The sequence below is a fragment of the Phoca vitulina genome, unplaced genomic scaffold (assembly GCF_004348235.1).
Source record: "Phoca vitulina isolate PV1807 unplaced genomic scaffold, GSC_HSeal_1.0 scaffold13, whole genome shotgun sequence".
In the NCBI taxonomy this organism is placed as follows: Eukaryota; Metazoa; Chordata; class Mammalia; order Carnivora; family Phocidae; genus Phoca; species Phoca vitulina.
This window is the reverse complement of record NW_022589716.1, coordinates 11,205,464-11,231,357: the sequence shown is the minus strand read 5'-3', so window position 1 is coordinate 11,231,357 and position 25,894 is coordinate 11,205,464. Positions and strand designations below refer to the sequence as shown.

Here is a 25,894-nt window from a genome sequence, read left to right as displayed (position 1 = left end):
CTGGGGACAGACCAGGTGAGCAGGGCCATTTGTGCCTGCCTCAGGCCCTTCTGGTTTAGGCCTGGGTTAGATCTAAGAACTACTGGCAGGAGGCAATGCTCCCCTTTCTGGAGCCTCTTAGTTTTGAAGGAGGGTTCTCAGGATGGTTCTGGAAGGGTGGGTCACTCCACCTACCACACTGCTACTGCACTTGTTTCCTTATTAAAGGGCTCAATCAAGTGCAACAGAGGAGAATGGACACCCTGTCCTCATACACACTCAGCCCCCCTTCCCCTGGTCCATGAGATCACCATCGTTTGGGGAGCTAGGACAGGGGGTACTCCCCAGTGTCACTAGTCAGACTCGGCAGGTGCACATGATACAGGCGAAGGCTGCAGCAGTCACGTGTTCATGGCGTGGCTCTGAAGCCCCGCCCCCCCTCCCTTCACAGAACCATCGTGGGTACCAGGGCACACGATATGAACTCCATTTTGCACCTGGAAAAATCAGAGGCACGGGGCAGTCAGGTGCCCGGCTGAGGTCACACAGCTAGCGCGTGCCAATGTTCACATTCTCACATAAATTAACTCCCGGCCCTTCACAGGCTCATAAGAACTTATTTTTTAAAAATAATGTTTGGTTCCAAAATGGCCATTCTACATTTCCTTCTCCACCCTCTTTCAGGGGAAGGGGGTGGGGCGGGGGAGGGGAGGCTACCAAATGCTCTTCATCTTTTAGAACAAATGTATGCCCGAATTTCTTAAGTGTAGAGAGACCCATGGATACGGTTTCTAGGCTCCTGAGTGTCAGACTTAACAGAAACAATCACGTCACAGGACACAAAGTTTGCTACTTACATTCACTTCAGTTATAGCAATATCAACGACGCTACCAACAACAATTAAGGCATCAAAAGTGTTCCATGCATCAGTGAAATAGTGCTGTTAGGGCAAGCATTCAGAAGCCACAGAGGAGAGGAAGCACAACAGGAAAAAAGAAGAAAAGGACAGTGTTATAAAAAGGGAACATTCTAGCATTATGCCACCCGGCTACTTGAAAAAAAAAATCACTCTAAAACAAACATGTTACAGGTACGTCACTTTGGGTGTTGCCGCTGACACAGCAAATAAAAACAATGAGAGACGCCTGTCTTGCCCTGCCTACCAGCGGCTCGGGAAACGCCGCCCGAGTCGGCCCTCCGAAAGGTGCTCTGAGTCTGCAAAGGCCTGGGATAAAGCTCGACCCTCACAAGCCTCTTGTCCACAGCTCTCGTGAGGAAAGTCCTGGTTTTAGATCCAGTGAGGTTGGGGCCTGTGACTTGTCCAGGTGATGCCAGTGCGGGGCGGGGAGCGGAATGTGCAGACAGAGAGAGGACACGAGGCGGGCGGCCACGGCGGGCGCATACTCACGTCGGCTTCGCTGAGGGCCACGTCTATAATGCTGCCGATTACGATGAGGGAGTCAAACGTGTTCCAGGCGTCACTAAAATACCCCTGGACAGAGCAGGCAGGGGGCAGACGTTTATGAGCACGTAGGAACGGAAACGCCACACGGATCATACGGGGACGTGTCGGATGCCCCGCCGTACCCATGGCAACCAGGTGGGGTGGGAGAGCCAAAGGGAGGCAACAGTACCGTCCAGGGGCGGAAAGGGACACAGGCTGGGGTGCACCTGCATGTGTGAGAGAGGGCGCGCACGCACGCACACGCACGCAGGCACAGCGCACGCACACACGCACGCGCACGCACGCACGCACGCGCCGTGCAGACCCATGGTCCTGAGCGGCCCCAGACCAAGCGGAGTTTGTGCAGGGCAGAGGGGCCTCTGAAAACCCTGCCCGTGCAACTAGGGCCACAACTTCAAACCGTCACAAGAGGGTGTGCGACCCTTCTAAGTTTGCAACCCCTACACAGAAGAGTCAGCAGGCCCTCCCCCCACTCCTTCGCCAAGTTTTTTCTCTTCTCCCAATTGAAGAGCACTGTGACCAGCCTTTCACACGTTCTTCTTTCTGTGCTCTTAAAACAAATCAGTAACTCCTCCAGCTCCTCACCAGTGCAAGGATTATGAAAGGTGTGCTCTGTCCTCACAGAGCCCTTGGCCTCACTGGGACAGAGGCACAGTGAGGCACGAGTCCAGGGCACAGAGTTGTGGGGCGGGGATTCACTCCAGTCTGTGGGGAAGGGGGTTGTGTAGGGAGCCCACACAGGTCTTACAAGGGAAAAGCGCAGTCAAGGGTGATGATGCACTAAGGCTCCCATTGGCCTCTAGAGAATCCTCCTTGTACCCCAGCTCTCCTCCCTTCTCTCTCCACCCTCCAGGCTAGGAGGACTCCTTGCCATCCCTCAGAAGCACCAACAGGTTCTTCCCCCTGTCTCAGCTGCAACAGCAATCCCAGCCCTCTCCACACAGACTGCCCAAATCCACTTCCTCCTTCAAGGTCAGACCAAACGCCAGCTCCTTGAAGGGACCTTTTCAGATTCTCCTGATCTCTGCTCTGCCTCTCACATGTCCTCATCACTGAATTTGGGGTCTTTGTCTGCAGCTTTAACCCACTGAAAGCCCTCTGAGGATGAGTACCATGCTGATTTTTCCATCCCCTCCTCCACTAGCCCCACTATCTACCCCAGAGCCTTGATCCCATTGCTCCACACACTGCAATGTCTCTTTCTTCCATTGACCTAGCATCCTACCATCATTCAGATCCTCCTATCTTGCAACAAGCATGAAGGCACGATGTCCCTGTGACTTATAAATCCGTGTATATCTATGTGGCATACATTTTATGTATGCACTCTTGAGGGCTCAGCACAGTAGAGGCTAAATTCATGCCTGCTGTCTCCTGACAGCCTCTGGAAACTCTTGGTCAGAGGGGTGGGGGTGGGCACTACGCATAGAGGCTTTGGTTGCATGGTCGATGACTCTATCTGAAAATCAACTGTCTTTTCAAAAAGTCAGAACATGTTTTGGAAATTAAAAAAAAAAAAAATCCAGGTCTGAAATATATAAAAAGGGGCCAAGCATGGTTACAACTGGGTACACTTAGTGAGGATAAAGAAAACCAGAACAGAAGGTACTTTGAAGTTTCAGGTCCCATCAACTTGTGATCACATGCAGGCCCCAAGAAAGCCACTGCAGAGCCCCAGCCTTCGATGACACGATAGAAAGTGTGCACGTGCTGGCCATCCTAATAACTGGAGTGGGGCTGTTTGTTCTAGTTACTGTTGATCACGCACTCCAAGTACAATTATGGGGGAGCTATGACACTAATTGATGGTTTGGACTTTTAAAAATTTCATCTTAAATGATGTAAGATTTTCCCACCCAATCTGCCATGACCTCTCACTCACTCTTCACCTCTCCCTTCCCCTCCTCTGTCACACGTTGCCTCACTGACTGGCATCCTCCCAGACCCCTCATCTCAGGCCTCCAAAGAGTAAACAAACGGACTCTGCCTGCACCAACCCGCCGACCTGTGTACACAAGTCTAATAGGACAAGTCTTAATGAACACCACGTTTTGCACCTTCTAGCTTTTCTTCGCAGTGCTCCGTGATTCTTGGCTGGCGGACTGGGGCAAGGCCAGCCACTCTGAGGACTAGACTAGAGCCACTGAGCATGCTGGTCACGCTGGCCGGCCAGGACACAAAGAGCTTGCGCCTGGACCCAAAGGAGCGCACGGTTTCCTCCACAGAGAAGACCTCCTAACACAAAAGTCACTTGGGTCAAGTGCTAAGCGCTGCCGTGGGGGTGCCGGGGACCCTTATTTACATTGTGTGAAGAGGTAACAAATGGGCATTTGACCAGCAGCCGTGCCACAAGCTACTCTGAGGACCAGAGCCTTCCCTTCCTGGATTTAAGAGCATCTCCAAAGCTAAGGACAGTATGGTGATCATTCCCATCTCCCCTAGAGAGGAGCCGATGCCTCACTGAGACAGCTGGGCACCCGTAACAGTCAGGCCTCCGGGGTACGGAGAGCAGCTGAAGACCCCGAGTTCCTCCTCCTCTCCTGTCCGGGCACAGGACCAGCCCCCGCCCACAGCTGTACCCCGCGTGCTACTCCTCCCACTACAGCAGGCTCTTCACCTGAGGCCAAGGCCACCACCTGCGCACCTACTTTGGACTTTATTCCTGAACAGCTCCTCCCCTGCTTTTCCAGAATTATCAGTACTTACCTCTGAATCATTCCCATTGGCCTACACACTATCCTCCAACTGGCCCATTCTGGCCACTGTGGTACATGAAATCACCTTAAACCAATGCAATAGGGGCTTCCCATTTGGGGTCCTGGAACATTTTGGCAATCTCATCAACTCTCTTCAGAAGATCCCGCACACTCATAAATTGTGCCCAAGTCCTAGAGGACTCCTGGACTGAAGGTACCTACCCCTAATGCAGACAACAGGAGGCTCGAGCTGATGCAGGTGGCTGGAATCACAAGCTCAGACAAGGTGGCTATGCCAGGGGGCCGGCGGAGGCAGAAATTGCCAGGCTCTCTTTCTCCCCACATCTGATTCCCTGTTTAGTAGCCTCCAATGTGATCAAATCACTGTCGAATGAGCAGGACTCAGTCCCCTACCCTTTTCCCACCAACATCACCACAGTGTCTGGGCAACCAGAAGATGAGACAAAAGGCTTCTGGCAGAGGACCCATCCCTGTGCCCTCTTCTCTTGGACAAAAATGACAGGTTCTCCTGACACTGAATGCCCAGGCCAGGGCCCCGCAAGTGGAACCAGCAGTCCCTAGCACTCAGCCAGAGTCAACTCTTATTTTTTGTCCAGTCCTACTGGCTTGGAAAGACCAAGCAAGTCAGCCACATGTGATAATCTCTATTATTCAGAAACATGTCTGACTCAGAAATTTTAAATCATAAAGCAGACTCATGTGGGCATTAGGGCCAGGAACTTTCAAGACTTCCAAGAACTCTGAGAGTCTGTCAGTGTCCACGTCGCTCCTGACTGTGGGCTCCTGGGAGCAGAGCTGGAACTCCGGCCGGGATATAGCACACAGGTGTGGCACACATGTGTGTGTGTGGAGGGGGTAACGTGTTGGGGGGGTAACGTGTGTGGAACAGAAACAAGAGAAGCAGCCCGAGTCCGGGTTCTTTTTCCTGCCTGGAGTCCCTCTCATCGGCAGATCTGAAGGAGCCCACACAAATCACCCACTTTTGGGGTTTACCACGGCAGCCAGGTCACTCAGCAATTTCTGCCGGGGACTATTTGGGCAGTGCTGGACCCAAGAGATGACCCACAGTACCAGATTTCAGTAGACCCATAACTGACAGCTTTCTAACTAGCACAAGCCTTTCCAGAGGTCAAGTGGGGGCTTACCGGAAAGCATTCACCTTTGGCCACTCTACTCCGATCAAATTTCCCATGACAGAAAATACCCTGCGTACCATCTCATGTCAAGAGGCTGCACCTACAGGCTCATCCGTTTATGCCTTTCTTCATTCCACCCATCCTTAATGAGCGGCCAGCACAGAGCAGGCATTGTGTGGGATGCAGGAGACCCAGCCTGTGACCTCGAGCAGCCTCTCAGCAGTTAACGGAGAGATCCAAAGAAGTATTGATCATGACATCGCCCAGTAAGCATCTAGTGGACACGCAGGTGAAGGGAAGAACAGACTTTGGCTGAGCTGGTAGGGAGGATGTCACAGAGAAACCCACATTTCAGACGGGCCTCAGGCAATAACAAGGCAAAAGGGTTTTCATATACAGAAGCCCATGCCCTGGAAAGGCCTGGCTTGTTAACAGCTAGGGGTGGGGAGTGTAGAAGGAATGACAGGGGAAGCAAGGCGGAAGTGCAAATGGGCCAAGGTTTGGTGGAGGACTTTGAACATGAAACTAAGAAAATTCTAAGGTGTGGTTTTTTGGTGTTTTTTTTTTTTTTTTTGCTCAGGCAACAGGTGGCTGGTACCGGAGTTTTGTTGTGGAAGATGAGCAGAGAGGGGCTGGGCGGGGGTGTGGGAGGGGGGAAATTTAGCAGTCCAGGGAAAGGAGGGGCAGGAGGTCTGGATGACATGGATGGCCGGAGAAGCTCTGGGCCTGTAAGGCATTTACCACGGGAGAAGGGGACCAGGAGAGCACCCTGAGAAACTGTGACATCAAAGACACAGGCTGAGCCCACGAGGTCTGGCGCAACGTTCTAGCTAAGGAGAAGAATGTTTGGTCTCAAGTATTATTTGGCATTAAAATAGATCACCTAAAAGAGATGTGGTCACTGACAAACTGTAAAGACTATCAAATGTTCTTTCTAGGAGATGGAGGGTGTCCTCCAAAGAGATCGTTAACACTTTGTTAAGAGCCTGTATTCCTGCCAGGGGCCCTGGGACAGGGAATGCCATCCCAGGAGGCTGGTGGCACCAATGCTGGTGTCCACGGTGCAGCGGCTCTGCACCGGCATAGGAGAACAGCACCAAAATACTCTCCTCTTCCCCCAAACCCAACTACCCTTTACTTCTCCCAAGCCCAAGTGGCCAGGAGTACAAATTTGTCACTTTCGAGGTAGAACCAAGATCAAAATGCAGACCTGGGAACCAAGTGTGGCTCTTCGGGGAAAAGCCCGTGGCCGAGGCAGCTAAGCTGGCCTCGGGTACATGCTGGACAAAGGCAGGTGACATCCGGAAGCACAAAGAGGGAGCCCCAGCAAATTGGAAGTGCTCTTTATTCCTGCAGGAGCCAGTACTTTGGGGAAGGCCCTTCTTCTTCAGTTTCCTCCTTGGAGCAAGAGAATTCATTGGACACGTCCCATGGCTTCCCCTGGGAGTACCGGAGGGAAAGGCCAGGGAAGTGGGCTTATCTTACTTCAGTTAGGACCTCCCTTTTAAAAGCCTAGGATGGCACAGTCACCTCCAAGTCAAAGCACAATCTAGAGTATGCAAGGTCAATGCCAGATGGTGGGTTTTCCCTTGGGGAGTAGATGTAATACACTCAACCGCCTCCTTGCTTTCCCCTAATTCTGCTCTTCGGCTTCTTGCCACCTTGCACTCTTGCCTAGAACCAATGCTCAGAACAGCTCTTCCCATTCAGTGAGCCTCATTCCCCGGCCAGGGCAGCTCCCCAGCTCTGGGTTTCCTACCTCTGCCTCTCTACCTCAACCCCTCCCCTCCCTGCTTATGGAGGCGGGATGACCTGACCTGCTGAGTCCTCAAACCACTTCTCCCTAAATGTGTGCTCTTGGCAGGCCCCACCTCTCTGGCAGGTTCTTGAATATAGAAGTCCCCACGGTCAGGTTTCCCAACTTCTTTTAACCCATCCTCCTCACGGTGCCTTCTCATCCATCAGGAAGGGTTTTGTCCAACTTCACTTTCTGTATCTGAATCTCAGCACAGCTGCAACCCCATCTCTCCTGACAGATGCTGGCAAGTTTTCCTAGAAGGTGTGCCCCTCACTGTGGAGAACACTGCCCCAAGGGGCCCTGTAACCAACTCCTCACAGAGACGAAGGCTTTCCTGAGAGGAGACCCACGGGCTAGGGTTCCCATGCGGCCATCTCCTGGAACACTCTCCCTTTGGCAGCCTCTCTGACCTTGCTCCTCAGCCCGACTTCCTCTCTGATGAGAGAGGAGGGGTCTCACTGCTTCTTAGTCAAAGCCTACTCCCATGGGCTTGCTTTGTCAACCCAGAAGAGAAAAACAAGGAAAAGTCAGGGAGCATTTTAAGAAGGGCTTTCTTTCTTTCTTTTTTTAATTTTATTTTATTATGTCATGTTAGTCATCATTCATTACGTAGTTAGTTTTTGATGTAGTGATCCATGATTCATTGTTTGCGTATAACACCCAGTGCTCCATGCAATACGTGAAGGGCTTTATTTCTTGGTGAAATGATTCTCTCCCCATCCTCAACACAAAATCTGTCTATCCTGGCTTCAGTGAGTGCAGAAATAGCACTCCTCAAGCACAGAGATGCTCCTATTGCTGTTTCATGCTACGGAAATATCTTGCTGGGCAAAACAACAAAGCAGCACCATTTCTAGCGGAAATCACTCATTTTAAAACTCTGATTAATCAGTACTGATTAAAAATTAGCTACTCATTTCCCTCCTGATATCACCAGTCTGATCACATACCACCAAAACCCTACTCCCAGGTTTGATATCAGTGGTTTACTGGGCAGAGGGGTGTATGAGCCCTTTGGTGCACGAGCCCGCTAGCGGATGTGCGTTCACACACGGACACACACACACTCTCACGCACACATGCCATGGGCGAGTGTGTCTTCTCTTCAGCCCAGAGCAAGCTCTGAAACATTTCAGAGCTTAATCACCAGGCAAGGGAAGACAAGACAAGGGAATCTAGAAACGTTCCGTGGGTAGGTTCCGTGTTGTCTCTCTCAAGTCCTTTTGATGTTCTTACTTGGCAACCTTTTTCATCAACCCAGACAACTATTGTTCAGAGAAGTAAAGGTGAGAGGGAAGCAAACCAAAACTCTCAAAGGAAATCAAGATGAATTTGAAAAAGGAGGAGATGTTTATGTATGTAGATATGGACAAGTCACAGTACATAACATCTGGCCATGCATAAGGTGCCAAATTTGACCCCACTGCAATCACCCCAAGTGATCACTTACAAGTGTCCTTTCTTTTTGGTCCACAAAGATCTGATAAAGATTGCATAAAAATTAATTCAAATTAAAGAAAGGAACAGTTTTGGATTAGAATTCCAAGGAAATATGGAGTATGTGAAACCATCATATCATAATCCAAGTCTCAGTAAAACCAGTGTTTTAGGCATAAGGTGTCTTACACCCAGCCGAACCAACAACCGGGTCCCCGGATTCTGTCACTGCCTCATACTGAGAGTTTGGGGGCTTTGCTAGCAAATAAGCCGAGGGTCCAACGTCCCCCAGCTCAGCCTGGATTTGCTCCTCCGTCTACAGTTTTAGAACGAGGGGGCCATCGTGACTTGACGATGATGGTGGTGGCCATCACGGTCAGAGTACTGACACATGACAGCATGTTACTACATGCCAGGCACTCTTCTAAGCATGGCACAGATAGTGAATCTTCACCCCCCCAAACACCTTGTGAAACAGGGCTGGTAGTGTCTTCATTCTGCGGGTGAGGAAAATGCAGCACAGAGCTGTTAAGGAACTCCCTCGCGTCAGCAAGTGGGGAGTATGGATTTGGATCCAGAGTTCGTGTGCTCTTAGACACTGTTCTGTCAGCTTCTTCCACCCCAGACACTGACAACGGTGGGGCTGGATCCGCTCCCTCCCAAAGGCGACAAGATATGCTGACTAGCCCAACAGCGTTTAACAGCTTTCATGTCTTGTTTTGTCTTAAAGTCAAGCGACATTTTTCTAAGTCAAATAAACGGTAAGCGCTCTCCAAATGGTAGAACTTTCCATAAAAGGTGAAAAAGAGGCTGTAGACCAAGGACAAATAAAACCAAGGTCTTTCTCCTGGAAACCTAAGAGTCAAATCAAGGCTGAATTCTTTCTGACGGGTTCTGTTCCAACAGTTTGTCTAACGCCCGAGCAATGAGGCCACTTTCCCTGAGACAGCGTGAGAGGCTCTTCTAGACACAGAAAATCCGGTTTCAAAACCATCTCTATTCTACAAATTCCCGATTCTGTCCCCCCTTCTTCTTTTTCTCAGAATTCTTTTCATGAGGTTTTGTTTTGTAGTTTTGTTTTCCCATATGTACCCAGATGCCCTAATCAGATTTGAACGTTCTCAGGTGATAACGTAGTTATCGGACCCAACAATTTGGCGTCACTCGGTAACACAAGACAAACAGGAAGCGTGTGCTCCTCTGGAGTGATTCAGCAACAGCCTTTGAGAAGTGGGCTCAGAGACTCACCTTAGGTTTAAACGCGATGACTTTCAAAACCATCTCGACGGTGAACACCCCGGTGAAGACCATGTTCAGAATGTCCATGGCGTCATTAAACATCTTGGACTGCTCATAGTGCTGTGGACAAAGGCAGAGGCATGGTTCTCAGGGGCCCGGCCCAGCCAGCCTCACAAAAGGAGGCTCCCCAGCCCCCTGCTGCCTGCAGGCATCCACCCTCTGCTTGGAAATGGAGGCAGCCTCCACTGGTTTCAACGGCACGTGTTTAACTCACCACAAAGCACAGGGGGGCCTTGACGAATGAAGATGATTGGAAGATGAAGGGGAAGACATCCATTTCCTCTGCTCAGGATGAAGGGAACCCACCCTTCCTCCCAGCAGGATTTCTATTCAGGGCCTTGACCCAGGCACAAGGCAGAACCCACCCAAATGTCTATGACTAAAGACAGGATTTGGTTGGGGATAAATTTGATGCCATTTAGGTCCACTTTCAATAAAAGGCAGTAACATCTTGACCTCACACTTTTTCCCTACATCAGCATGGGGTCCTGCTCATTCATAAAGACTTCTTAAATTTAAAAAACATGCCAGAGAATGTATCCCTGGTGGCTTTTAGACCCATTTTCCAGACAGCACTGGGAGTTGGTTTGATTTGCTTAAGTTCTTAAAGTCAGTGTGGAAAGCGGATCTAGACCTTGGCCTTTGCTTCGGTCCTAGGGCAGGATCTACTTCACAGTATAACTGCTGGAAATGCTCGCTGTTAATACCAACTTGGCCAACTGAAGGAAGTCAATGCCTTGCCCCCAGGGTATCAAGAAGTAGCTCTTTTGCAGGCTAAACTCTCCTCCATGACCTGGAAGATTCTCCACCACCATCCTAACCATTCTAAGAGCTCCTTGAAGACAGGAATGTGACTTATGTTTTGTTTTTCAACATTGGGTGTTTACTCTGTGATGGGCCCAGCACCAAGGGCCTGATGTGAATTATCCAGTGCAAACTTTAACTCTGACATAGGTATGATAGATTTCCCATTTTGCCAGTGAAGAAAGCAAGGCTCAGGGGATTTAAATTGCCTTGCCCAGCTGGTAAGGAGTAAAGGCAGGATTGCAACGCCTGTCTGCCCCACTCCACACAGACCAAGCTTTAGTCCTTAACTGCTCCCTGGCCTCAGGTGCCCCCAGTTAAGTGTTTGTAGAATTGAATGCCAGGCTCAGGCCCCATGGAAATGTTACCTATGGTCACGCTGTGCAGGCAGTCCCTTAAAACGAAAGAGCCACCTTAAACGCCTACCGTGCGAACTGTTAGCCAGAACGGGACTCTGGCCAAACTACAGCCCAGACTCATCAGAAAATCAAACTCATTCTCTTGTGAGGGAGCGGCACTCCGCCCTCAGAATTTGGGGCAGGGGGCTGTGCAGAAGGCCCAGACGTGATCCCCACGGCTGTCTCCATTTTTACCTGCATGGCCAAGCAGAGTGTGTTGAGCATGATGAGGACAAACATCATGTATTCGAAAGGCGAGGAGTTCACCACGTACCAGAACTTGTACTGGTAGGGGTTTTTGGGGATGTATCTCCGCAAGGGACGTGCTTTCAAGGCGTATTCAACACACTGACGCTGCAACGGCAGAAAAGAGCAAGGAGGGGTCCTGAGCACACCCATGGGAGGAGGACACCGGTCTCGTCTGCTCTGAAGGGGCACACCCACTGCGAGAGACCGTGGATCAGGGGAAGCCGCTACAGCAACCCCCATGGGCACCACACTACATCACCAGCCACAGGCCCCTAGCTCCGCCAGTTCATCGGATCCTCACACCAACCCGGGGGCGGGGGGCGGTAAGCGGAGCACCCAGTGTGCTTCCATTTTCCTTATTAAAACAGAGGTCCAGACTGGGAAGTGCCTTGCCTGAGGACCTGCCTTTCCTCTATGCCGGGGCGTTATGCCTGCAGTTCTGCCTGGGGCCACCTCGAGGAAAGGAAGCCAGGGAATGAGAGACACAGAAAGGCTCCAGAGCCCAAGGGCCTGGTTTCACTCCCTGAGACTCGATCCACACGAGACACCTCTTGGGAGCCAGATGGTATTAACCACACGTGTCTAATGGTGAACTAGCTGTGTGTCTCCCTGGGACCTTCTGAGACTCAGGAGCTTGTGGTAGTCATGATGGCCAGAGCACTGTCCTTCCCACTCTGGGGCTGAGGCTGGTCCACCCTTTGCAGGCCAGCGGAAGCCTCCAGCCCCTTCGGCTCAGCCAACAGCACCACTTGCTCCTAGACCCAGACCGACTCCCAGTCTCCTGCTTTGACCCTGGCTTCTGACTTCAGACAGTCTCCCTCTGATCAAGATCTGGCCCTGCTGTGACCTCACACACTGAGTCCAGGGACTCCCCCCACACACACACACACCAATTCGAACCTGTTCTGGACCTCAAGAGATGACACAACGGTAGCTCAGGCTCTGCTCCCTGGCCAGCCTGGGCCTTGCCCTGATAGTCTTCTTCCGGGGGCTGGGAGGTGGGGGGAGTGGGGGGTGATGAAGAGCTGCACCAGGCTTCCCGCTGACACTGATGGGATCTGAAGGGGTGCCCTGACAACTCAAAGCAACATCTTCCTACAAGCCCAGCTGGTCCTGCCCTCACCGCCCCGGTGGGCACAGCTGCAACCCAAGACAGACCACCTCACCACAGCCACTTCCCCTCAGGAAGCCCAGACTGGCAGATGATCCCCACTCCTTATGTCATCATCAAACAGGGGTGCTACCGAGCCAGGGCCCAGGGGTACTCCCAGAACAGATTCTCCATCTCGCCATCTGTTAGGACAGGAAGGGGCCTCTAACAACAACTCCTGGGTGCCCTCAATCTAGAGAGAAGGGAGCAAGCCCAGAGAGGAGCAGTTCTCCTGACCCCCTCACATCCTCATGCAATCAGAGTCAAAGGCCCCTGCTGCTATAAGATTGGTTCGAACAAGGCAGTAGATTATGAGAGAGTGACACCCGTGCAATCTTGGACCCAGGTTTAACATTAGTAACTTTCCCTGCAGTAGGATAGGTTACTTCTTCCTAAGTCAATGGTTTTTCAAGCAGGGGACATTAGGCAATGTCCAGAGAGGTCTTTTGGTTGTCAAAACCCAGGGCGGTGGGTTGCTACTGGAATCGAGGGGGTATAGGGCAAGGGATTCTACTGAACATCCTACAAAAGCACAACAAAGAATTATCTAGCCTAAAACGTCAATAGTGCTGAGGTTGAGGAGATCATCAGACACGATCCCCCGTAAGGACTGTGGGAGGGGCAGCGGGTACTTTCTGGCCCCTGGCCACATCCCCCCGCCAAGATTCTGAGCCATCAATAGCCGGTCACACCCGCAGAAGGTGCCCTAAATGTTCTTTGACTTCTCATCTGCAGGGTGGGGTGGATCACAATGACAAGGTCTAGTCTGTATCTGGGAAGCTCACTCTTCCCAGCAAGGACTCAAACTGGCCGAGAGAGTGCTGTGAACAGGGCCTGAGCCCCAGGACAGCCAGCAGGTGCACGCCCTTCTCTGGGCGTGGAGGAAGCTGGCAAAAGACAAGCCACTCCTCTCTTGCTCAAGGGACAGAAGCCCAAACAGTGTGTGACTTTAACCTGATTTTTGTCCAGCTCACAGTTCTTATACTCTTTCTCTCCCTGCTCCTGAAATGTGACGATGACGAAGCCCACAAAGATGTTCATCATGAAGAAAGCCACGATGATGATGTAGATGATGAAGAAGATGGAGATCTCCACGCGGTGGTTGTAGATGGGGCCCACATTCTCTCCATTCGAGTCGATGGCTTTATACAGCAACCTGGAGAACAGAAGGACCAGGTGAGTCCTGTCCCCCGCTCAGCCCAAGCAGCCCAACCGTGGTGCCTCTTCTGACCGCCTCCGTGGGCCCTGCCTGTCAGAGCCCTCCCCGGGAGCCCACCCAAGGCCCCTGGACGCACACAGGTCTCTGAGGCGCCCTCCTTGGCTGGCATTAGGCCCAGTTGGTCCAGCACCCTGAAGAGGGAACACCTGAGATGCATTTGGGGATTGATATTTTGAGGGCTGAAAAACAAAAGATTTCACGGCTATTCAACAATGCTCCTGTCTCCTGGCGGGAGAGAGGAAGGACACCATGTGTAAGACATTCGTGGAACTGAAAACTGTACATATGCCAACGAAGAGAATAAGCAAGCAACCCGGGATTTCCAAAGAACTAAGAGAGGTTCCCCAAACTGAAATATACACAGAAATTAAATATACACTAAGCAGAACTCTCAACAGGAGGCGGGGGGGGGGGGGGGGCATTACTGTAACATCCCCAAGTTAAATTTATCCCCACATTGATGTAGATTCAGCACTGCCAAGGCACCCACCCCATGGTGCACTGTGCTAGCCACTTTCCCATCCATCTAGAAAAGCAGACATTACAGTCATCCCCATCACATGGAAGCTCAGAGAGGGATCTAAGTGACCAAAGTCACACTCCTTGGGGGCAGAGCCAGGAGACGAGCCCAGTTGCTCCGAGCGCCAAGGCCCAAGTCCAATGGTTTCCCCTCGGCTGCCCCCCGGTTAACTAAAGCACACTGCTGAAAACCCAAGACTGCAGCCAGTGCCTCCCCCAGAGTGAAGGGGCTCGTTCCTGCCTCTCTGCTCCCCAGACCAATTCCCTAATGAACAAGCCCCACCCAACTATCCTCACACTGCACAGGATCTCCTGTCAGTAACTCCGACTCTCCTGTGCATCCAGAGAGTTCTGCCAGTCCCCGGAGAACCAGCCTGGCCACCTTTTGCAGTTCCTCTGGGCGTGGCAACTTGACATCGGAAGCCGTGCACGCATGCACGTTCAGGTGGCGGGAGCCGGCGTGGGCATCAGAGCACAGAGTAACAAAGGAACAAGAGACGTTCCTTTTGTAGTCTACCTTTTCCCTTCTTCCTGGATTTTTTTTTTTTTAAACTTTACTCATCAGAATCCTAGCCATTCTTCAGAACCCTACTCTGCACATCTCTGATGCAACAGACCCTCCTGCCTGGTCTAACTGCCTGAGACTCTGACTCGGTTTGGGCCTCAAAGGGAGGAACATGTCAAGACAAGCATTTCTTCCACAGTGCTTAACCCAGCACGGTGCATGAGGCAGGTACCAAAAGCACCTCTTATGAATGAGTGAGTGAGTGGGTCAAAGACATGGCATGGTGGCAGCCATCCATGTCTGGTACACGTTTGAACTAGGAATGAAGATGGAATGAATGAATGAATGGATGGATGGATGGATGGATGGCTTGGGACACTCTCAAGATGTTCCCTATACTTACGCAGGCCAGCCCTCAAACGTGGAGACCGTGAACAGCGCCATCATAGCAGAAAGGACGTTGTCGAAGTTGAAATCACTATTTTGCCAGATCCTCTCACGGACCACAGGGTTATCAACATCCCCATCCTTGTAGAGGATGAAAAGCCCCCTAGAGAGGAAAGGAAGTGTGGGTCGTCCTGGCTTGACATGCACTCAGTCACAGCTGCCCCAAGCCCACGTCCAGGCCCCACAGCTGAGCACCATGTGAGTTTGTTCTCCTCTTGCCCTGCATTTAATCTACTCTAAGGTCCCAATAATCAGGTACCTACTAGTTTAATGAGCATCCTCCAGAACAACTAGGCAGACAGCCAGCATACACCTGATAAGAAATGAAACCTACCGAATGATCAACACCTCTCACATATAAGGGGCTCAGAGCGTACACTGAAGGATCAGAAGCTCTGGCCTGGGGAATTCCGGAAGCTCTGGGAAACAAGCCCAGGTATCCTCCTAACTGCATTTTGGTTGTCCTCAAAATCCTTCGTTCTGTACTAACAATATTCCCAGTTTTCTTTCTAAAATAATTCTGTAATTTCTGGTACACAGAATTTGTCATTGAATTTCATTTCTGGAAAGGGGCCGATGTCTTTATGTCACAGGGAAGCAGAGGCTTAGTGAGAGAAGAGAAGGGGTCTTCCGCCTGCTGCCATGCCGCTCAACAGCAGGGGGCGCACCCCGCCCCCCAACCTGCACGGATGGCGACCCTGGAGGTGCACAACCAGTCACGGCGCAGCCAGCACGCTCTGACTGCACCTTCTGGTGGAGAGAAAGCCCAAATACACGCGAGCAGTGCAAGCAGCCCGACCTCAGTGGTGCCATCCCCAAAGGATGGGGAAACACAGACTACCACACGGTCTTCCAACTCTGGGCAGTGGTTTTGTGCCTGCCTTCATGTTCTGGACAGCTTGGGATAAGAGACACAGGTGTTTCCCACCTTGTCTCTCCCCTGTCCGTTCTTGTGAAGAAAAATATGCCCAAAATGCGGCTGCCAGGAGCAAGGGGAGAAAGGTAGCCTGGAGAACCTGTCGGAAGGGGCTAGCCAGCTCCTGAATGCCAGGGAGTTGAGCTTCAGAGTTCTGGTGTGGGGAAGAATTATCCACGTGGCTGGAGGGAAGGGCTCTCTGGGGCAGTTCATAATTGTTATTTTAGGTTTTAGTGCACTCCCTCTCCCCATTTAGAGACTCTATGGCAAACATCAAAAGCCATCTATCCATTCTTTTGGGGGCGACGAAGGTTTGGAACTAGACCAAGGCCATGCTTGTACCACAATGTGATTGTACTAAATGCCACTGAATTGCACAGTTTAAAATGATTACTATTATGATATGTGAATGTCACTTCAAATAAAACCACCATCATCTCCCTCTATCTCTCCAGCCATGAGCTGAGCACACAAGCTTCTTGCAGTCCATGATGAAAACTTCTAAAATGTTAGCACAAACAGATCCTTGAAATTTTTCTATCTGTTCTTCCTCATTCCCCGCTCTCGTGTTCAGGACTCTCACCTGCACTCTTCGGGGTTACTTTTGGCTTCATCTGTACAGCGATAGAACTTTCCCTACATAGAAAACAGACAGGCCATCAAATGCAGGCTCCCTGCAAAGCGATCGGCTGGGCTTCATGCCAGAAGGCACGTTCCCCGTACCTTGAACAACTGGACCCCGATGCAGGCGAACATGAACTGGAGAAGGGTGGTGACGATCATGATGTTGCCAATGGTCCGGATGGCCACAAAGACACACTGGACCACGTGCTGGGGAGAGAGGAGCCAGGGGAAGGCAGAGGAGGTTTACCTGCCTCTGTGGTTTCAGCCTCTGGGTGACCTAACACCGGCCAAGATTTTCTCATGTTTATGTGCATTTTTATATGATTTTCCAAATTTGCATTCCCTTGCACTTGTTTTCCAGGTAGTTATCTATGGGGAGCTACTCCTGGTGCATCATGGCCACCCGGGAGAAGCACCCTGTGGACCAGCCCCTCCCTGGTCTCTTCCAAAGCAGCTTAGTCCAAAGAAATGCTAGGGGGTGCAGCACTGCCTGGCCCACACGGACCCTGGCCCCCCATAAACGGACTCAGGAAAATGCAAAACCTCAGACCTTTTATATGACCTGTATGAGAAGAGATTTAAAGACCAAAATAAACCCAAGAAAATATTATTAGTAATTTTTAAAAGTGATAAACAGTAATCACGTTAAGAAAAATAAATTAACAAAGATAAAGAAAATCATTTGTAAAATGCTTTCAGCACTTGCCAGAGGCAGTGTTGCTGGTTAGAAATGTCCTTTCCAAACATATAACAATGTAAAACCCATCAAGCCTCAGCCCAGCTCTGGCCCCCAACCAAAGTAGCCTGGACCGGAGGGCAGAAACCCAAACCTTAAGTCCTTTCGCTCTGTTGATCGCCCTGAGCGGCCGCAGGACCCTTAAGACCCTCAGAATCTTCACAACGGAGATGGCACTGGATCTAAGGAAAGAGCACAGAACGAAGGCAGAGTGTATTACAGTCAAATAAAATACTCTGAAATTATTTCAGGCGGTCTTCACTGCAGGACCACTGCTTGTGTGGAGCTGAGCTCACCTCCTGCCGTGAGAGAAAGACAGACAGACAGACACACACACACACACACACACACACACACACACACACACACACAGACACGTCGGGTCTTTCCCCGTCCTGTCCACACTCCAGAGCCCTTCCTGGGCCAGGCCCACGGGCACTCGCAGAGACCCTGACTTGGGTACCCAGTTAATGCAGCAGAGGCATGAGTTAGGAATTCGCTTTGTTCTTTTCACTCGATGTAAACGCTAGGTAGTACTTGGCTTTTAGGCTGCGATTTTGTTTGGGGTGGGGTTTGCTTTCTAAGCGGGGAGACCTGCTCTGAGTGGGGCTTCTCCAGCCTCGGAGGAGTTTGCTGTTGGGTGGGAGAGATGCAATCACCACCCGTGTGGGGGAACGGACAATGGAGGGGGTGCAGGACGACAGGCTGCCAGGAGAGCACATCCCAGGGGAGCCTGGGAGGTGGCAGCCTGGTGAGTCCCGGGGGGAGGGGCAGGTTAGCTAGCCTAAGGGGGAAGGGGTTCCGGGCAGAGAGAGCAGCACTAGGAAGGAGAATGCAGCTTACCGGCCCCACAGGTGGGCCGGCACACACGCTGGGCGGGGCGGGGCGGGGCGGGGCGGGGGGGGGGGGGGGGGGGGGAATGGCAAGGGCTGCAGGGGGAGAGGGCCAGCGCAGCCGGGAATTTATGGGAGCTGCAAAGATGCTCTGAGAATGTCCCCTCCAGCTGTAACTCCTGGCTCCCTCCCTCCGGGCAGTGGTGGCAGGTAAGGACTAACACAGAGGGCTGTCTCAGGCAGGAGTCCTTGGTCTTCTGAGGGGGAGGCAGCCTGTCCATGGAACTTGAGCTCAGAGGTCGTAGGTGAGCACGTGTTCTCATATGGGGTACTGATGGCCAGCACCTGAGCGCACGTGCTTGTAAGTCAGCTGGGAAGCAAGGCCACTGCGGGATGCTCCCACTGGAGCCTCTGCCCCGGACCCCCAGGTAGAGCCGGCAGGCACCGTGCCGCTGGGGCATCCCTAGGGCCCTAACTTATGGCCTCCACCGCCTCCTAGCTGAAAATTGTAGAAGCCGGGAGGAAGAGGTCATGGCACTGAGATATCCTGGAGATGGAGGGAAGTAGCCTTCAATAGCCAAGCTGAAAGGGTCCCCGGAGCCCAACCCCCGCCACCAACCCTGAATGAGGATTGAGATCCTGGACGAACCCGAACTAGAACCTGGCTTCCTTCTCTCCCAGTCAAGACTTCTCTGTTGAGAGTCAGTATCACAGGGAGTAATAAGCCCAGTCTGGCAAGGGGCATGGAGAGGAGAAACAGGAGAAAGTGTGAACTGTCCCAATGCTTTCCGGCATGTGCACAAATCAAGGTTTCCCAGATAACTAAATGTAATTGTTAAAATGATGCCTAGCCTTTATGAATTATGTTAAAATTCCTCACATTAACCATCCTGCCCAACAGTATTGTGCCCACACGCCCACACCCACCCCAGAATACTTACTGGATCCCAAATGATACCAGGGACACCCCGACAACCAGCATATCCAGCAGATTGAAGTAGTTCCTGCAGAAAGCCCCTTTGTGGAGGAAAGCTCCAAAAGTCGCCATCTATAAACAGAATCATGAGTGATTTACGGATATTTTTTCTCTCAGAAGAAACCTGGGCTCTGTACAAAACCTTGAGGAAAGTATAACTTTACTAACAAGCATGCATTAGGAAGCCAGAAATGTATACCAACAGGGCTGAGCCAAATATTCGTTCAAAAATGGAAAAGGGGCAGCTGATTTCAGATACATTTTAGAAGAAGAGACCAGTCTAGACTCCGTACCAGCGATGACAAACTGCGTGTAGGAATCCAGCATGGGCAGGTCCAAAGAGCCTGTCCCAGAAGGGTCCACATGGGCCTACTCATCAGGACATCATCGCTGCCCAGATAACTCGGCTGCCCACAACACGCTGGCTCTGGTCCCCAGGAGCCCAGGAGAGCCTCTGTCTCCCCAGTGGGCCTTCCCAGTGGGACTAGTGAAAGCGCTGGAGCCCAGTGCTCCCAGGCTCTGTTCAGAGAGACCGGGTAGCACCCTGCCTGCTGCCGATGGTCCTCAGAGAGACACCCAGTTTAATTGGCGCCTCCAGGTCCAGTGACTCCAGCCTGTCCAAGGGGTGGCCAGGAAGCCAGCTCAGTCCTCTCCCCTGGCAGTCTCCCTGCCCTGGAGTCCCATGCCACATGCACCCAGAGCCCGCACCATGGGTGCTCCAGAGAGGTGCCTACCGGCAATGCAAAAGGACTTTAGTGAGGAAATTCCCAGAGTAAAAACAGCAAAGTATATCAAGTTCACTGTGAATTTTAAAAAAAAAAAAAAAAGTGGAGAAGGCTCAGGCGAGTCCAGGACAGAGGGCCGGAGTCGGGAAACCGTTACACCGAACCATATGAAATCGCCAACACACCGCCGTTCTTGACCAAAAAAAAAAAAATGGCAATTCCGTCCAATTCAACCAAACCGTCATAGAGCCTCCCCAGCCTTCCCACGGCCAGCAGGAACCGCCGCTTCCAATGCTAGATGCTTCTTGGCAAGTCTGTGTTCGCTGAATCCTTCTGGTTTTAAGCTTGTTTTCCACCCTCCAACACGTCTTTAAAATGAAGAATAACTTGGAAGATTTAAGTCACTGAGGTAAATATCCAGAAATTTAAAAGCAGTAGTTGTTTTTAATTTCTTCTAAATAATTCTGTATCTCATTTGCCTCAAAGTCCAAGAATAACTACATTCATTTAACCACTAAAAAATGTGGGAAGTAAAATAAAACCTCGATGAACCCGGCTAACAGACTAAGTGGAGCGTGTCCCCCATTCAGTTTGAGGAGAAGGCAAATTACAAAAAAAGGGCAGCTCGGGATCAAGTAGAGGTGGGGTGAGTGTCCTTTACCCCCAAGCCCTGTGCGTTATGTGTCTGTGCTCCTCACCATGGTGACGTTGCTAGAATCACTAACCTGGCAGGGTTCTCATTGAGAACTGTCAGCCAGTCGATGGTTTAAAGGTAGGAAAGTGAATGTGAATTTTTAGATTTTTAACAAAGTTTTAAGTAGAGGTTGGTTGGTTTTGCACTGATGTTTTCATTAAACAACAACAAAAAAAGAAAGTAACTCTAAGTACCCCATTCCCTGGCGAAGTTCAGCGAGGTTTTATTTTATAAAAGATTTTGTAAAGAGCCCAAGTTCCACAGGAGTCTAACATAAAATACACTTTTTTCCCCTGAGATGCACACATAAAAACTAAAAATGGTTGGTTTAAAGACAATTGTGGTGAAAATCTCCCAGCCTGTCTCCCCACTAGGAGACGATTGCTCTGACAGTTGTCACGGGTCACGCTATCCTGGTACGGCAATGACCCATGACACTTAGCAAGTGGAGGGGGGGGCGGTTTCCTCAGCTGTCTGCTGCAGGTCTCCAGACTTCTGAGTGCATAGGGAATGAGCTCGCCCTGGGGGCCATCACACTCAGTCCACAAACCACATGCAGCAATGGCAAGTGTGAGCTCATGCATGGGCGGTACATTTAGGGCGCCCCGTCCAAAGGGCGTTCCTTTTGTTTGCAGAAATGTAAGCCCATCCATTAAAACAGATATAAAATATCTTAACACAAAAAGACCCGGGTTATCTTGCAAATCCCATTGCAAGAAAATAGTGTGATTACTATTTCAGGCCACTGAAAACAATTCAGTCAAAGAAATGAAAGGAGATACATTCCCTTCATAGGATAAATGCTTCTCCTCTGACTTTGAAGTCAGGAAAGGTGGAAGAAGGTTCACACAGAGTGATGTATCTGTTATCAGATGACAAATTTCAGAGGATATATTTAAGAAGGAGCAAAATAATTTCCAGTCACTATAATGAAGCCAAAGTAGCTCCTACATGCATTGAAAGGTTAAAAAGAAACAGCAAAAACAAGTTGAATGGTTACGGAAAAAAAAAAAGTCCTTTGGTTTAAAAAAAAAAAAAAGTGTAGCTTGATCACAGAAGACAAAAAATAAAAATAGTCAAAAGCACTTCACGCTTCTTTGCCACGTGTCCCCCAGGAGCCAGGCCCCTTAGACACACGGCCATGGAACCTGTTACCTTCAAAACGATCTCAAAGGTAAAAGTGCCAGTGAAGACATAATCTGCATAACCTAGCATCTGGAAGGTAAACAAAGAGTTGCAACTATTATTGCTACAGCTGCTTTAGAGTAGGTGAGGATCAATGAAAAAGCCATTACCTTTAACAGGATTTCAACAGTAAAGATGGCTGTGAAAGCATAGTCAAAGTAACCCAGTATCTGCAAGGTACAACATGGTGGACATGAGACACAGGCATCCGGACAAATTCTGACAGCTGCACGCCCACGGGCAGAACCCCCGCATGCAGTCAGACCCCTGTCCTCCCGAGACAGGCCCGCCGCTCTGGGGGCAGGTGTGGCCCCCCGCCGGTTACGGCCCGGCTTTGTGACCAACGAAGAGCATCTGGGGACGCTCACCTCCTTCAACCACTCATGCAGACTCTCTTCCCTGTCTGTCGTCATGGACGGACAAAGGCTCATTCCTACAAGTGCTTTATTAATGCAACCTTTGCTCATCAGAGCACAACATTGACAAACTGGCGATACCAGATAAACTGGAGTGTTATACACTGTGTTGGATTTTTAACTGCCTTTTTGGCTGAATGGGATAGGGCGTCATCTAGCTGGGCTTCGGATTGGTGGGGAAATGCAAATGAAGGTGTGAGTGGCATCCAGTGGGGGCCAGAAGCTTCCACGTGCCCCCTCCGATTCCAGCCCATGTCATCCGAGAGTCACAATGCCCTTCCCTCACTGAGGTGCAGGGCTGGTAAGTCCTCAGGAAAGAGTTTGACTTTACAAGTAAACTTGTACTTTTGCTTTACAAGTAACTTGGAAAGTAAAACTCTTGGCCTCTGCTCTTTTCTAACACGGCTCTCTCCCGGCACTGGGTTTGTGTTTGGTTTTTACCCAGCTGGGCCCAAGCAAAGAACAGATTGACCTGGCCTTTGAATTATCAGTCCAGCTTACTTTATCAGATTTCCTGAAAATACCACCTACTCTCCAACTGAGTCCTGCTCAGGGAACCCTTCTGGGCACCCTGCTTCTTCTCAGAGCCATGGGGGTGGGCAGGTGGGTAGGGCGGGGGTGGGCACCAGTGGCAAGAGTCTGACTGCTCGACTGAGGCTACTCACAGGGAACCCTCTGCCACGAAGATGGTAGCCAAGCCTCTGCTACTTGCAGAGGCCATCTTGGCTGCCATCTCGGCTGCCATCCTCTTGGCTGCTGCTCTTCTTCACAGCCATGCCCTATGGCTTCGAAAGCACTGAAGAGATCAGAGCCGAGGGGACCATGGAGACCCCCCCAGACCAACTGCCTTCAGGTAACAGATGAGGATGCCAGGGAAGGGTCGGGCGGAGTGAGGTCTGTGGAATGCTAGTCGAGAACCCCGGGTCCTGTGACTCAAGTCTGGGATCCAGCCCAGGGGAGTCCTTGATTGCTCCACCACAGTAAGGGCAGGGCCCTGCTGCAAAGGCCAACTGTCTTCAGCTGAAGTTCTCCGGAGGGTATTCATTGCCCCAACTGTTTCTGTTTTGAGATTTCTAGATTTTGCTGGACACATTTTGTATATTTATGTTTCTAGTCAGGCAATGAAAGCACACAGCAAGCCCCTGCCCCTTGCTCCATCCCAGGTCACAGCAGGACCGTTCACGTAGAAAGCACCCACGTAGCCAAGACAGACACTGTCGCCCACACACCAGCAATCCAACTTGGTGCTGGAGGTCGGAGCTCCTAGGTTCAAGCTGTTCTTTCCTTATTCAGCCCTCTTTCACTAATAACTCAGCAAAGCTTAAAACAACAACAACGAAAGCACTGCATGAGTCCACTTACATGGGGGCATCTAAAATGGCCAAACCCTTAGACAGAAAGGAGAACGGAGGCTGCCGGGGGCTGGGGGAGGGAGAAATGGGGAGATGTTCAACGGGGGTAAAGTTTCAGTCAGGCACGATGAGTAACTTCTGGAGACCAGCTCTACAACACGCTACCTACCGTTAAGAATGCTAACTCATACACTTAATTTATCAAGAGAGCAGATCTCATGTTAAGCATTCTTACCACAATAAACACTATATAGTATTTTGCAAGCAATGTATGTACACATATGTACATCTGTTTAAAAAGAACAATAACATTCTTGGAAAAAGGGCAGGGAAATAAGCTCACGGGGAAGTAATTACAATAAAAAATAAGAACATGAGGCCCCCTGTAAGTTAACTCCTTGTCAGTCTGTGTTCTAGACTAGCTCCTGACCTACTCTGTCAATAATGGTATTTTTTTCCAAACAGCTTCTTCCTCTTGTGCTTCATTTCTATGATGGAGCTCAAGGACACCGACGTCTCCGTTCCATCTGAACATTGATAGAGACAGTCTCAGCGTCTCTAGCACAAGCTCTGATCTGTGAGTGCAGATTCGGACGGGTGCAGGGCCTTCGTCTTTGCATCAACACCAACATGCGCCCTAGGAGGGAAGTTCTTTTAAAATCTGCATATCAGAGTGCCCATGTTTTATCAGTCTGATAGACTGGGGTGGCTAGGCTGCAAACCGACAGCCCTGGAAGTAAAAAGATACAGCACAAGGCTTGATGGTCACAACCAAAATCCTGGGACACCGATCTGGGGATCTGTCTTAATCCTCAAATCTCTAAAAATCTGATGACCGCAGAGAGGTACGAACCAGGCAAGGCAGGAATGCCGATGGCCTCGTACACCTGGGGGCCTCCCTCTCCTGGGTTTCCCGATAACCACCTGAAACTGCACTACGGTATCGAGGCCAAAGCAGTCAACAGACTATGGGGCTTCTGAAGCTGTGTCACCTTTGGATTATTCTCACTCTCTGCATTGTTCTCAGTGCTGAATGAGCTGAACTGTTAGGATGGGACAGCTCAGGCAAGAACTATTTTGGGTACAATTTCTGAGCAGCACAGATGCTGCGGAAGGGTGCTCTCCTCCCTGAAGTACAAAACTGATAACAGAAAACTGCCGACTTGTTTTCTTTGTAAAACCGCCTCCTGGCCCCACCAAAACACAGTTCTTCCTCTCCACTGCACCACAGGGTTCCACACGCCATCGCCCCCAACTTGTGTTTCCCCCCGTGATGAGACCAAGTGGCTCTGTGAATTTCAGCCCGCATCAGCTAGACATCTTCCCACCAACCCTAAATATGAGCTTCTGGGCACAAGACATACCTGGTTCCATTTCTACTTTCTCTCCTGCTGGATGCGGGCAGAAATCTCAAGATAGGTGTGGACATGAATTTGACCAGGGAGGGGAAGAGAGCGACGAAAATGTTGGCAGCAGGGAACAAAGAGAAGGAGAAGCGGGGCTCCTGAATGCACTATAAGTTACTGCAGAGTATTTGAAAGGAAGTGTCATGGACAGGATTCAAACCAGGTTTGTCCTGCTAAGACAAAACCCCCCTGGCACACACGTCCCGAAATACCAGATGCCTCCAGGTGAATGAGGAGAGGCCACCTCTAGCCTTTAGCCCTGAGTGATGGCCCCTGCCAGAGAGACCAGTGCTCCTCCCAGCCAAAGACCCACCCGCCTGTCCCTGCCCCGTGGCTTACAGTGTTCCGGAAGGAGTGGCTGCGGATGGGGTCCTCGGCAGCAAGGGCGGCGCTGCTCAGCATGATGAAGACGAGGATGAGGTTGGTGAAGATGTGGTGGTTGATGAGCTTGTGGCAGCCCACGCGGATCCTGTGGGGAAAGCCGCTGCATGGACACAGCCCTCGGCGGTCACAGGTCAGGCAGAGGATAGCAGTTTGCTATGCTGCCCGCGCCCCCACCTGGCCAACCCGAGCCACCGGACTGTGGGCCCCTGGAAAGTCCCAGAAGGCAGACCCCAAGGGCCCACAGTGCCACGGCTCTGTGTGGGGGCTCCCCAGAGACATCATTCATTAAGTCCTTAAAATCGGGGATTATCGTCCGGCCACAAGTGGAGAAACTGAGGCTTACGCATTTGAAATTTCTTAAGGTGACACAGCTAGTAAGAATTGAGGGAGATTTCCAATCCAGCTGGACGGTAACAGTTCCCCCTATGACATGAGAAGCCCAGCAGCTTCCTATCCCCGCCTAAGGAAGGAAGCTGAGCGCAGAGCTCGTTGCAACAGCTCACAAGAATGAGAGCAATGGGTGA

The 25,894-nt window shown here is 50.9% G+C and overlaps 1 protein-coding gene across 19 annotated transcripts in view; it reads right to left on the bottom strand.

Annotated features, from left to right (window-relative positions):
- The window catches only part of CACNA1D (calcium voltage-gated channel subunit alpha1 D), a 301,670-nt gene that overhangs the window by 47,307 nt on the left and 228,469 nt on the right, over nt 1–25,894 (bottom strand). For 8 of the 19 annotated variants that reach the window (XM_032411478.1, XM_032411483.1, XM_032411479.1 and 5 more), the window contains 13 exons: nt 25,326–25,455; nt 21,923–21,982; nt 19,174–19,280; nt 17,494–17,581; nt 16,763–16,870; nt 16,623–16,675; nt 15,080–15,226; nt 13,388–13,589; nt 11,230–11,388; nt 9,782–9,892; nt 8,547–8,576; nt 1,389–1,472; nt 837–920 (listed from right to left, as the gene is read on the bottom strand). In XM_032411478.1, the coding sequence (XP_032267369.1) occupies nt 837–920; nt 1,389–1,472; nt 8,547–8,576; nt 9,782–9,892; nt 11,230–11,388; nt 13,388–13,589; nt 15,080–15,226; nt 16,623–16,675; nt 16,763–16,870; nt 17,494–17,581; nt 19,174–19,280; nt 21,923–21,982; nt 25,326–25,455 (1,363 nt within the window). The remainder of the gene's footprint in view (nt 1–836; nt 921–1,388; nt 1,473–8,546; nt 8,577–9,781; nt 9,893–11,229; nt 11,389–13,387; nt 13,590–15,079; nt 15,227–16,622; nt 16,676–16,762; nt 16,871–17,493; nt 17,582–19,173; nt 19,281–21,922; nt 21,983–25,325; nt 25,456–25,894) is intronic. The other 11 variants (XM_032411490.1, XM_032411492.1, XM_032411494.1 and 8 more) reach the window with 4 other exon arrangements.